General features: G+C 35.2%; 1 protein-coding gene across 1 annotated transcript; it reads right to left on the bottom strand.

Annotated features, from left to right (window-relative positions):
* Nucleotides 1-1347: 1347 nt before the first annotated feature.
* On the bottom strand, nt 1348-13621 carry LOC108450813 (CLIP-associated protein-like). Its single transcript, XM_017748590.2, has 21 exons — nt 12827-13621; nt 11383-11538; nt 11220-11282; nt 10192-10260; nt 9722-9887; nt 9314-9475; nt 8912-9009; nt 7484-7558; nt 7338-7406; nt 7172-7257; nt 6981-7098; nt 6598-6696; nt 6174-6516; nt 4295-6021; nt 4050-4151; nt 3759-3863; nt 3541-3615; nt 3393-3461; nt 3202-3270; nt 2427-2528; nt 1348-1866 (listed from the first exon to the last, which is right to left on the bottom strand). Exons 1-21 carry the CDS (start codon nt 13157-13159, stop codon nt 1723-1725), a joined length of 4230 nt encoding a protein of 1409 aa, XP_017604079.1. The 5' UTR covers nt 13160-13621; the 3' UTR covers nt 1348-1722.
* Between the last annotated feature and the right edge of the window lie 231 nt (nt 13622-13852).

Genomic DNA, 13852 nt, shown 5'->3' on the forward strand with positions numbered 1-13852 from the left:
ATATTACAACCTCTTCTTTTTCATCTTAAGACCTAACAATATTACACTAAAAAAAAAAGAAAAAAAAAACAGATCCATGGTTACTTTAGATCCCCTTAAACCTCTGAAATTTCATTTTCACAATAACTTTTGCCAAATTTTTGTAGACTCCTATATAGAAATTAACTCCTCCATCTCCTATCCTACACATATTCAACCACTGTATCAATTTGATTTTTTGAGTACCATCTCTCTCCAAGACTTGCTTCTTGTTTCCACCAAAGGGCAAGAACTCCCAATTTCCCCCACCAAATCAACATAAAAATCCTTTATTGAACCCTAATCTATTTCTGCGAAGCTCCAACCTCTGTTCTTATTTGGTTTACATAAAAAAACAATTAATGGCCATGTATTCAATTAAGCTCATTAAGGGCTCGAACAACCTAAGAGAGGACTCAAATGAAAGAGAACTTCCTATGTAACCAAACCCTCCAAAGTTATTTCGAGAGAAAAGCAAATAGAGGAGCAAGATGAGTTCAAAAAACCCTACGCACTAACGAGAGGGTAGTTTTATTTTCTTTTCTTTTTCCAGGCAACATTTTGACAAGCAAGCTCAAGAAACACATAATCAGAATCCAAAATTGTTGACCGTTAGGTACTTTTGCTATCTTAAAAAGTTCTATCTTTAGTGAATGAGATTCAATCAATCAAACTTTGATAGATTAGTAGATAAATGTAAACTAAAACTTAGATCTCATCTTGTTCTAATATCGGCATAATTGTGGGGATAAATGGATAAAAACAGTAGACTTTTACTACCTAAGTCATAATTTAACAAACAAAATCATTTTATTTTAAAAAGCATAATAATAATTTTAGTTTCTAAAGTTTACTTCTTTTATTACTTTCATCTCGATTCCTTTTCTTCATGACTTTTATTTTCAATCTTCAAATTGTAATAAATTGTTTTTCTTTTGACAGAAAATTGATTAAATCGTTAAATTTTATCATGTATGATAATTTGTATATATTTTTCTAAAATATTTCCGTGTCAATAATAAAATATATATTAATTGTCATGCACACTATCACATCACTGCTGCAAAAATATTAATAAATTAATAAGCTTTTTAGTTAAAAGAACATAATGTGATTAAATTTTAAAAATTGAGAGTTGAAATAATAAAAATAAGCTAATGCTAAAATAAAAATTAAACTAAATTTATCATTATTTTATTTTAAAATAAAGTTCTTGTTTTTGAAGGCCATTTCTTGTTCTTTTTTCTAAAAAAATAGCGTTTTATGTTTTAAAATCATATAAGTTTAAGACAAAAATGTATATATTTAGACAAAATAAAAGTACATAAATTTCACCAAAACCATATATCGTTATCACTATAAAGATAATTATAAGAGAAGTGTGATTACAACACCAACTTGGGCACAAATGGAGCAATTACCTACTTGATCCCACCAAAAGCACTCTTGCCTCCAAACTCAGTAAACCAAGTGAAAGAGAACTAAAACATATATTTATAAACAAATAAAAAAAAATACAAAAACTCACCCCATGAATTCATTCACATAATTTACAAAAATACAAAATGAATAGACATACATTTCCCATACCCGACCTCTCCGTCCAAATGAACCAGCTAATCATGGTATTGGTTGGTACATTCATTTCCCAAAACCAACCTCTCCATCCAAATGATCCAAGCTAATTGGTTGGTAGCATTGCATCTATAGGGATCCCAATCTGGCCTGTGAGATCCGATTAGCATAAATTGTAACCAGTCGCAGCTGTGTGCTGTTAAGCCCTTCCAAGTGTGGCAAAAATGCTTTCCCAAGCATTATATAAATATCGACCAAACAGAATACCACAGTCTGTAACCATCAACAAAAGTATCATGCAATGAGTCACAAGACATCAGACCTCAACAATATCCAAGGAAAGTGAGACATCATGCCCCACCCACTCTTCAATAACACAAAATAGGAACTAATGGGACTCCTGCCTCTAAAGCACAAGTTGAATGGCTAGCACCCTTCAATTATATGCATTGAATAAGATGGAGTCACTGTGGCAAAATTCATTGGAACGGAATGTTTGTGCATGTAGTTTTTTATACCATTAGAAGTCGGGACATTCTGGAATGTTTCTGCATGTCTTTTATGAGAAATCCAATCTTTGTTACAGCGACAACTCAAACAGCAATCATATCACTTTAAAAGTATAGAGAGGCTAGATAATGTAAAATGATAATGCAATTTCTACCACCAGAAGATAAAATTCTCCCCGTTCTCACAAATCTCAATGGTTCTCGCCTCCACCACATTCACCCTTATCCGTCTCTTTTCTTTCTACTTTCTCCAACCAATAAAAACCTAAATTTGAGGCATTACTCTATAATGATATATTTATAAAGCACGAACATAAGTATTACCTTACGGACATCTGCATTCTGGTTTCCAAAAGCTTCAAAAATAGCAGGCAAAAATGAAGGCAATAGAGACATTAGATCCTCCTGTGATAGCTGGCCCACAAGCTGAACAGAAAAGAAAAGGGTTTAGAAATTTAATCTCAACACAACAATAGCAGGAACAACCTATTTCTAGGAGCAGTATAAAAGTTGGAGGAAAAGAAAACAGAAGTTTTAATCCAGATAGACAGGAAAACAATGAGGATTCCTAAGAATACAGCAACTTTATACAAGCACATAATATATCTTGCTGTATTCAATTGTGCACATCACTTAGGCCATAGACAGAAAAGAATACAATTACCTTTTGACAAGGCAATCCTTCTTTAATCATTCATCAAATAAATATCTCCTTTCATCTGCCTCCCCAACCCACCATTCCCCTTCTCTTCCCCCTCTCATTTTTGACATTAGCACCAAATTTCAAGAAACATAGATTAAGGTAAACCACATCATCTTTAACTTACTCTCTTTTACTATGCCATACTTAGATACCAGTACTCTTACCCATGTTTCACAGATTGGTTTTCGACCCACTATTCATACCCACAATGTGCACAAAACAGTTTACAGCAAGCATAAAAAGTGGTACACCATTCGTATCCTATAGTACCATGAGACCGCAGAAAAGACAATTCTAAGATGCATGTGTCCTTGTGTGCAGAATCTCAGCCAGAAATTGTCGGGGAAAAATATAAATTCAACAATTTTTACTCAAATTAAGATTCAGAATAAATACCTTTGTTAAACAGTTTATGCAAATAACTAGAGTCTTCTCATCTTCAGTAACTAATAAAGGTACAATAACCTGCAACCCAGTTATTTGAAACCATCAGTGCCAATAACCTGAAACCAGAAGGAAAATGCCAAAATATTCTCTTCATTTGTAGTAGGAAAACAAGTCAGACTTTTGAGACAGAAACCACGTACACTTAAACATCTGAATGGATCATACTGAGACATAACAGTATTCAAGCAGTTCTCAGCTTCATTTGAAACCTAACATGGAGCAGACAAATTGAGATGCTGGATAGGAGCAAGAACATTCTAAAAGAACAGGTTGAAGGAAAGTAATTACTTTGGGAACAACATCCTTTGTTACATGAAGCAGCTTCTCAATTACTATTTCAACAGAATCTTCCATAGCATCTTTCTGGAAGTATGACAAGTCAAAAAAGGAGGAAACAAGAGCACATGACAAGTCAAAAAAGGAGGAAACAAGAGCACACTTCCACATTAATGAAACGAAAACCCATAATGTCTCAAAGTACTTATATAGTGAAAATATGAGCAAACCTGGTTTTTAAGCATTTCAACTATCAATGACAGGGCAAGTTCTCGGATAGAGGAATCGGAATCATCTAAAACTTCAAGTAGAGTAGTCAAAATCTGATTGAAGTGCTGCATAAATACAATTAATATTACAAGCCAATTAGCATCAACATAGAATAGCATATTTGACATAAAAGGGGAGAGGACATGTTCTTTTGTAACGGTATCATACGGTCAAGGAACTTTCTAGTTTCATCTGAAGAAAACCCCGTTCAAATCAAAGTTTTATAAGAACTTATATGGAAACAAAAATACCTTGATCCAAATAGAGATATCATTAGCCACAGAAATTTCAATTAATTGCTGAAGTGCACCACGCTTACTGGCTGTAGAGCTCTCATCAATCCCATTGCAGAACTAGGAAACACAGAAGAAATCATTCATTAAGTGTGAAGTTCTTGAAACATAAAGCACCATGAGAAGTCCAGAAATCTATTTTCTCCAAGAAAACTCAATTGCCAAAACAATTATCACCCAAAAAATACTAATATTAAACTCACCAGGTGAAGAGTTTTAGGAATGCTAGGTCCTGTATCTGGCATAGAGCTAATCTTTACAGGTGCAGGTTTGAGATGATTAAGATCCAGCTCTGATGAAATCTCATGATCACAGGCAACCCCTTTAACGTCCACCAAAGAATCAAATCTACTCGGACCGTTAGTTTCCAGATGTGGAGTAGATAGACCTTCCATGTTAACACTACTTTCCAAGTTCTCTACTTGTCCCATTTGATATCCCAAGTTCTGATCATTAGAATTAACCATATAAGACAATTCTTTGGTTTTGGAAGGAAGAACATCTGCATTTGAACTGATCCCAAAGTTCTGAAATAAGTTAACCTGAGTTTCATCAGATGTTTCCTGGCCAATAGGGCCAGTGATCAGGGTTGAATCTTGAGTGGACACCCCAACATATCCTTCTTCAGACCATGTTCCAACAGCATCATATGGATCATAGGATGACTTAGGCCGCTGTCTCTCTTTCTTGTTCTGCAAATAGCTTATCAGGTCCACCTCAATACGAGGTGTGTACTGTTTAAGTGCCCGTCTCAAGGAATTTTGTTCTTCAACTGATAAACTAAGAATAAAATTTAGAACAGCAATCGGATCAAAATGTGAATATACAGATATAATGCAAGCAATAGCCACATCCTTAAGCTTGGTATTTTTATCATGGACCAAAGGTTTCAATTTAGCAAGCCATAACATCAGGATGCCAATATTACTAGAACCTTCAGAATTCGTAGCATGCTTGTTGAAGGAACTAATGGAAAACTCAATAACAGCTAGCTTTGCCTTTGGTGATCGCTGTTCATCAAGAGAACGTAGCAAAGCAGGTAAAAGAGAATCTATGCTATAAGTTTTGCTAACAATTCCCAATGTTGTGGAGCAAGGTTGCCTAACCGACTCCTTTGGATCAATTAACCGCGAGAAAACATGGGGTAAGATCCTTTCCATGTAACTCTCAAAGGGCCTTCGGCATGATGGAATAATATCAGCAAGTGTTGAAAGAGCAGCCTGTGCGACTTTGTGGTGAGGGTCATCCAAGTGCTGGAAAAACAATTTCATTACCTTCATGAAATTTTGATTCACTTCCGGAACACCTTTTGGACCCTGCTGCAACAAAGACCGGAGATACATAAAAGCAGCAACTCTGGCACACCAATCAGAACTAGGACTAAGCCCCTCACTTAGGGCTTCGGTAAGAGAAGCTGGACCATCAACATAATTTGACATCTCACCAAGTGACGGTTGGTTATCATCAAAACTCTTTCTCCTTTCAGCAGAGATCCGCCCAGATACATGCTTTCTTGAAAGTGGCCTCTGGAAGTTTGGAATATTATTGTTCTGTGAATGCCTGGAGTTTACATCTCTATAGGGCATGTCAAAATATTGCCTGTCAATATGTGGTTTTATAAACCGACTGCCCTCTCTGATGTCACTGTTATCTTCAATGGAACCTCGGTCTGGCCTTACTGCTGCCCTCCTGGGAGAGTATGATGATAAAACTGGAAAAGACTCAATTGCCACATTACTTCTATATGACAACTTGCCTGAATCTTTGGAACTTTGAGTGATGATATCAGACATAATCAGACCACCATTGTGGTTACCACTTTTACCAACAGTAGAGGTGATTGATTCTAGTCCTAAAGAGCTTGTGAGACTATTAGAAGCTGAAACAGCAGCAGGGAATGGTGGATCATGGAATGATGGAGGGTCAACTCCTGCACTAGTAGGAAATAAAAGAGAAATTTAGCCACTCACAATTGAATCAAATTTCACATAATTTCAGACAATTATCACTGCATAATTTAATAACCTAAAGAATGAAACTTCAAATTTAAATTAAGTAAAAGATAGAAAATCCATCCAATACCTAGAGCCAAACTTGTCTGCCTCTGTTTTTCAGATATGTCCAGACCTCTAAGCATACTTTCAATAGCACTAACTTTCTGTTTGCTTGCATGCAATACACTCTCCAGAGTACGCTCAGCACCTTTACCTGCGGGCTTTGGTTGGCAGAAATTCAACCCAGAAGAGAGAGATGTCCCTGAGGATAAGCTTGAAGTTCTGTCCATCGCAACTATAGCAGATGTTCCATATCCAGGTACATTTAAAGTAGCAGAAGTTTGAGAGGTAAATGACATCTTTACATTTCTGTCACGGACAGATGGAGAAGCATGCCGCCTATGCATCCCTCCATCTTCTTCATTAATTATCTATGCAAAAAGCAAGATTGAAAAACCACAATCTAGGAAATGGAATTATAATTTCCATCAAATGGAGAAAGATATATATACCCTTTGAATGGCAGGATCAAAGGAGTAGAACAAGCGAAGAGAACGATCTGGCCAAGTTTTGGTGAACATTCTGTAGCACATTCTAGCAGTTGATCGTACCTTTAAAGTTCCCAGTTCACTAATCTTATGGTCAAATTTTAACATGGGCTCAAACAGGTATAAGCAATAGGTAAACAACATTAAGTTTTAGGAATTAGCATTGCCACATGATGTCATCTTTCAGATTACCCAATTTATGAGAAATATAAGTTCGTTAAAATGTCAAGTGAGTTGGACAAAAAAAAACAATGTCAAGTGCAGCATCAGCCCTTCACATGATGGGCTGACTTCATGACTATGTACACTAAACATCAGAGAATAAAATTGATTGGTAACATAGATACCCCACTAATGGCATCAGCAACACAACACCTAATCAAATCCTCATATAAATCAGCTGATCGCTGTATTTCTGGTGCATCTGGCCAATGTTCAAGTATCAACAGTGCATATTCACAGCACCTACAGAATGAAGAGAAAATTGAGTAGATAAATAACAAATAAGAGAATTCATCAAAAAATTAACTGGGAATACCTGGCACGGAGTACAGCATTACGGTCATTCTTTGCACAATCAGCTATGCGGGGAAGCACGCAGGCAACTTTGCAGTTATGCAACATCTGCAAATTACAAAGGAACATCAAAATCAGGAAACCGAAAACAGAAGTTGAAAAAAAGGAGAGGATATATAAAAAAATACCATTTTTATGCAATTATCTGCAGACTCTGCAATTACAAGCACAGTAATCACAACCAACTTGAAAAGGACCTGATTGTCATAACATGAAATTAGCAAGTGCTTATGAGCGTACAAAATTTTATATTACAATAGAAGGCTGCCCTTACTGGGATGAACATCTCAGCACATGACTCGAATTCTCCCAAGAACTCCTTTGATAAGAAGCACAATAAATGGCAAGCCTGAAAAAAAGGAAATAAACTCAGAAACAGCTACATATGCAAAGCTAGAAAAGCACTTATTGGATAAGAAAGTAAACAAATGTCGTCAACTCAATCACTGCTATTACTAAGTACCTAAAGATTCCTAATGCCATTGTATACGGTTCCATCCACAGGAGACAAGAAGATAAAACAATATGCACAAACTTGAAATGTCACCAGCTTGGCTAGGTGCAGTGAAAGAATATTAAAAGCACCATAAAGGAGGGACAGACAAGCTCCATAGTAAAAAGTTACAGAACCGTAACTGCAAAGCCTGAGGCATATAAGAATTCTAGCAACTCACAGAAGCAACAAAAATTAGAAATATTTACAGTCTTTACCAACAATAAAATCCTTTAACCGTGATCTCTACTCAATACAAAGTTTTCAGCAGGTGGATTAGCCGAAAACACCCTTCTTGGAGCTTTTGAAAAGGGCAGGTGATGGGTCAGTAATGTATTCCTGATCATGAACCTTCAGTATTTTAATATATAAATATGTTCTACATGTGTACCAACAATGGCGAACTCAAGAAAAAATAACAGAAATTCCAGCGATTCATAAATAATTCAGAAAATTCACTAAATCATTCTAAACAAACCGGCAGTGAGCTTAATATAAAAGTATATAAGTTAAAAAAGTTAATTGCACCAGACATCCCTAAACTATGACCCTCATTCTAAATTGGTCCCCAAACTTCAAAACGCTCTAATTACATCCCCAAACTATCAAGGTTATATCAACCAGGTCCTTTTGTTATTAAAACTGTTAAAGGACACGCCAAATCTTATGTAGATAAATTTAAACTGATTTATTTTTAAAAAATTAAGACATTGCAGCACAACTTTTAAAAATAAAAACTAAAAAAAGAAAAAGTAAAATTAAAAACAGAGAGTGTACGATAAAGCATCCGTAAAAGCTTCGAAAACCTCAAAACTAAGATGTTTACAACATCCATTTTAACAATATTCATTTATTTTCTTAAAGTTTTCATTCTAGATTATGTCGTATAAGATCTGACATATAATTTAACAGTTAAAGTAATGGAAGGACCTGATTGATATAACATCAGTAGTTTGAGGATGTAATTAAAATGATTTGAATTTTGACAACCAATTTAGAAAAAAAGGTCATAGTTTGGGGATGTGTGGTGCAATTAACTCAAGTTAAAAAATATTCAACAGGAAAAAACAAAATGTTGTAGCTAGTATAAGCAATACAGAAAATAACACCATAAATAAAATAAGAACACAAGAACTAAATCTACTAATATATTAGATAAAAAAGTGTATGAAAATCAGCACCAGAAGACACAATGAACATGGTATACACCTGCTTCACAATGCTTGACCTTCTATCTGATAACTGTGCACTTAGTGGGCCAACAAGCTGCTTCAAAAGTCCCCGGAAACATGGATAATCAGCAGCACCTGTTTATTCACATTAGTCTTCATTGTTAAAACCCCTAGCTCTCAACTTGTAAACCATAGAGAAGGAATATGCCATATAAAAATGGACTTCTGTTAGCAAATAGAGCAAATAAGAGGGCAAATTTGGAGATGGGAAAACATTAAGTTTTGACATCTCTTTAAGACTAAGAATTTTCTTTAAACACAAAAGGCATAATCATTCATAACTGTTCAGCTAACAATGCAACTCAATGATTTTCAATAATATATACACATGAGCAAGAACAAGATTGGAGGGAAGGTTGGATAGAGAGTGGGTATATACCACCAGAAACAAGGCCTTCAACTCTCTGCATTGCAGCAATGCGAATGGACCAATCTTTTTCTGGCATAAGAGTAGAAGCAATTTTCTCAAATTCCCTTATCAGCTCCTTATCTGAGTAAACTTTAATTGGATCTATGGATTTTTCTGTGACATCAATTTCACCTGTAAAAGGCAGAATAGCAACCGCCTCAGTGACATTTAAGTCCTTGAAACATGACCTAAAGCAAGCACCATATTTTGAAATATATATAACATCAACTTCTTTTAACCATCAATGTCAATAGAAAAGTAGCCAATATTGGAAGTAGGTTATTAATTAGAGTATTCAGAGATCACATATCATGAAAAACATCCCAAACTACTTTCAAGAAGAAAAAAAATCATTGTTCGATATACATGGGTCCAAACCTCCCAAAAGAGATATCTCCCTTGAAGAACTCTTGGCTTGTGGACTGCTTTTCTTGACATTATAGACTACAGGCTTTCTATCTCCAGCAGCAAGACCACCCAACATTCCATTTGAAGGTCGAACTTGCATCTCAGTTTTCTCTAGTCTGGCATTAATATCTCTCACCTGCAGTTATATGCTATATTATACAACTCACAGATTAATAACACCCATACCTTTCTTCTAGAAGGAAATGTAATCAACATTAAAGGATCAAAACTAATGTTATCATTTATGAAACTACATGTTAAATTAAGTAGAGTTATCAGGAATGAGAATGCAGAGGGGGAGGGGGAGGGGGAAGGGAACGGTGTAACTGAGCTGTTACTGTGAAATCACAAAAAAATGAGAATATCATTCATCTGCAGCTACAAATAATTAAAATCAAGGCTAGAGAATGGAATATATTATTCTAAAATCAAATATTCACCATAGATGCAGGAAGCTGATGGCGATGAAGTTCATCACGAAATTGAGTTCCAGCCTGCATATACATTTCCTGGAAAAGAAATAATGTGATCAGCATTAGGCAACTAGATGTGACAGAGTAAATGGCTCATGAAATTTCTACGAGCAATTTCTCAAGAAGAACGGCAATAAGTGGATATATAGCAAAGAATTACTATTCAGTTAATGCAAAATTTATTAAACATCAATAGCAGAAATACAAAAAAGAAACCGAAAATTAACCTAATAAATAATCACTGTATAGTTCTTCATAAGAGATCAAAACTATTAAAGACCTACACGCATCAATAGAAGCTAAAAACTTTTTATAAATATTTCACATTAATATTAACCTAAGGAGCAGATATTTCATGCCAAACAACCAATGTCAAACTGAGTTCATGAACAAGAAAGGAATGCAGAAAATTGAAAAGAGGGGTGGGGATCTAAACTTGAGTCACAGGAAATCAAATTGAGATGATTTTTTTTGTTTATATGCTAAATATAACTAAGAGAGTATTTTTGGACAACCTACTGATATCAAATTACATAAACATTGCTTTTGACATATTAATCGTAGCCTAGGTCACAGCAGGCGGTCAAGAAAATTTTTTCTATTTTTTGTTTTCCAACAAAAAGGAGTCCTGACCAACTTAAGTTTTTAATGTTTTCCTGACTAGAAAACAGATTCAGAACCCTGATGTTTGCGCCTATTGATTTTTTCATTGCATTTCTTGTCTTCTAAAGGCAAGTGAAAAACTTATTGCAAGCATATCAACATGTTTTTCCTTAACTGATAGGCAGAACAGCTGCCTCTAGAGTAAGCCCCCCTATCAGGATTCAGGCTATCATTTGTATATTTAGGAAAAAGTGAAAGTTCCTTTAAAACATCGATTAGAAATTTGAATATGACCAAAACATGAATAAGAAAATATCAATTCTTACTAAACATAAGTTAGAAATGTTGTTGAGCTCTAGTAAAGATAATACTAGAAGACAACTTTCACTGACCTCAATGCATAATATAGCAGCTTCACGAACACCGGGATTTGAGTCATGCAACATCTGCAAAATCTGATAAATAAAGAAATTTATATATGTCAACTTATCTCTGTCACACATACAGATGAGACTGGAAATCCATTTTGGAGAAGTTAATGACTAATGGGCATACAGGGGGGAGAATAGCCCGTTGAAGTGGAAGCTCAGGAGATGCAAAAAGATTGATTGCGGATGTGACTGTCCGGGCAAATTCCTCCCTAACTCTCCAACTTCTATGCGTCCAGCCGTAAGAGCCCGCCCTTTCAACAATAATTGTTGGAGAAGAAACCTGGAATACAAAATAATCAGTATATTTTACAGATCAAACTAATTGTTTACCACTTATCTTCAAATAATAATTCAAAAAACTCAGCAAGGCACTCAAATTGATACTTCAAAATATAATTGCAAAACATATAATCTAGTCCCTTTCCTTATGGAAACAGATATAAAAATAAAACCATAAACCACTGGGCATTGAAAAGAAATTTAAAAAATAAAAATTGCAATGGACAAATTCATGAGGTTGTACACTCCCTCATTGTATCACTAATCTTACTTGAAAATGCATATGGATTAAGGTAGTTATTACTTTCCACAACATAAAACAGAAAAGAAAAGGAATGCTTAGATACAAAAGCAAATAACATTTATGAAGACTTCAAAAATACAGTGTACTTTTATAGAGAACAAAATGCAGCATGATTTTACTAAATTGGAGATGGGTTTCAGTAATTTTTTTAACTTCCAATCTATTATGGTTTCATTTCTACCATTTTCTCTTGCTTTTTTTACCAACCTTTAGCAAGCAAAAGCAAGTGAAAGAAACAACCACATAATGGGATCCAAGAAAAGTGAAAAAGCTTTTGACAACTTATATTCTTACTAAATTGTCCATAGCCATTATGACAATGCAGGTTCTTAAGTCTTGCTTTAGAGTGAGAACTGGAAAAAAATATCTTAAAAGCTAATGCTTTAGTTCTTCACAGCAGACTTTTTGAACCACACTAAACATAAACGTATCTTTTGAGAGTAGGAGAGTATCAAGCATCTGCTTTTCAATAACATATGATATCCATAGAGATAATTGCATGAGGACCCTAATTCACGAACTTGCTTTCTTAGTAGTATTAATAAAAAAATAAAATGCAATGAATGACTAGTCCCACAAGAAACATCCCACAAGAAACATGGAAGCCATCCCGAGGTAATTAAGGATGGTAATTATTCAATTGCATAAAAGCATTCACTAATGACTTCTACAAAGCTAAGGTAACTTTAGACAGCAATAAAATAAGGAATGAGTTAGGTTTCCATTTACCAAGAACTGCGAAGACAAAAATGATAACGAATTATTTTAAGGCAAAACAATTCGGAAGCCCTTGACTCATTCAAAGCTAAGAAAAACCGTATTTCCTATCTCCATGAATAAAAAACATTATGGTAAAGTTCCACAAAGCACAGGAACAAAAGTCTTCCATGGATTGATATGCATGAAAGTCAGTTATAAAAAGGAAAAGGAATTATATTAGCAGTAGACAACCAATAACATAAAAGGAAATAGATAGCAACTCTACCTCCATGAGAGTGAGAAGTAGGCGTCTCGCAGCGTCTCTGACGGGTTGCTTAGCGTCACCTAACCGTTCAACAACCGCGGGAACAAGCGCGTTGAAGTGCAACTTCAAGTGATCACCAGAGAGGACGGCGGCAGAAGCAAGAGCCTGGAGAGCGCCCTGGGAGACTCTGAAGTTGTTGTCGTTGAGGAGATCCATGCAGCAATCCACGAGCGAAGTAACCTCCGAAGAAGTCAGACTCTTTCTGGAACCTTCGAGGAGGTGGTAGAGACGTTCCACAGCCGCCATCCGCTCCTTGGTGTCTTTGGCGCGTGCCAGCTCTAGTGCCTCTTCCATCTGGATCCCGATCCTCTCCTCAGATCTAAATTTCTCAACCAATTCCAGTAATTTGGAAAAAAACAATAAAAATAAAATTTGAGGAAATGTGTTTGGCAGAGAGGAAAGAAACTCAATTAAAGGCAAGGAAAATGATTATTATTGGTAAAGAGATATTTAGCGAAGAAGTTGCGCTTATTTTCTTTGTTATTATTTTTTCTTTTCATTTCTTTCCTCAAAAAAGAAATTATCATTACGGATGAAAGGGGTAGAGATGGTAGAGTGGACTGAGATTGACGGAGAAGATGATGAAAGTGTGTGGTTCAGGTAATTAAGGAAACTGCCCATCCCTTTTGTATTATTTTACGAGTTTTTGCCTATTTTTTTTTGTTTTCGCGCGAGACTGCGATGTGCTATTTTTTTAGTTTTCTTTTGTTCAGTTGTAACCGTCATAAGGATAACACAAGGATGATCGGATACTTCAGATTTGGAATTTACTAGTCCAGCTTTTTTTTGGTTTAAAATTTCTAGTTATTCTTTTATTTCAAACAACTTACTTTCTCTAATTTTTTTGTTATTACATTAACTATCGAGTAATTATTTTTTATTTTAAAGCCTTGCAAACATTCTATTTTTATAGTCGCTTTCGGATTACAATCTTTCTTCTCTTTTTCTTTTGTTTTTATCGCTACTTAGCTACTGTTATTTGCGTGT

The sequence above is a fragment of the Gossypium arboreum genome, chromosome 7 (assembly GCF_025698485.1).
Source record: "Gossypium arboreum isolate Shixiya-1 chromosome 7, ASM2569848v2, whole genome shotgun sequence".
Classification (NCBI taxonomy): Eukaryota; Viridiplantae; Streptophyta; class Magnoliopsida; order Malvales; family Malvaceae; genus Gossypium; species Gossypium arboreum.

Excerpts from the sequence above, each read along its gene's own strand:
- LOC108450813 (XM_017748590.2), bottom strand. The coding sequence starts at position 13,159 with ATGGAAGAGGCACTAGAGCTGGCACGCGCCAAAGACACCAAGGAGCGG. Across the intron at positions 7,258-7,337 it reads CAGATAATTGCATAAAAATG|ATGTTGCATAACTGCAAAGT; the intron begins GTATTTTTTTAT and ends TGTAATTTGCAG. Across the intron at positions 6,697-6,980 it reads TTGCTGATGCCATTAGTGGG|GTACGATCAACTGCTAGAAT; the intron begins GTATCTATGTTA and ends GGAACTTTAAAG.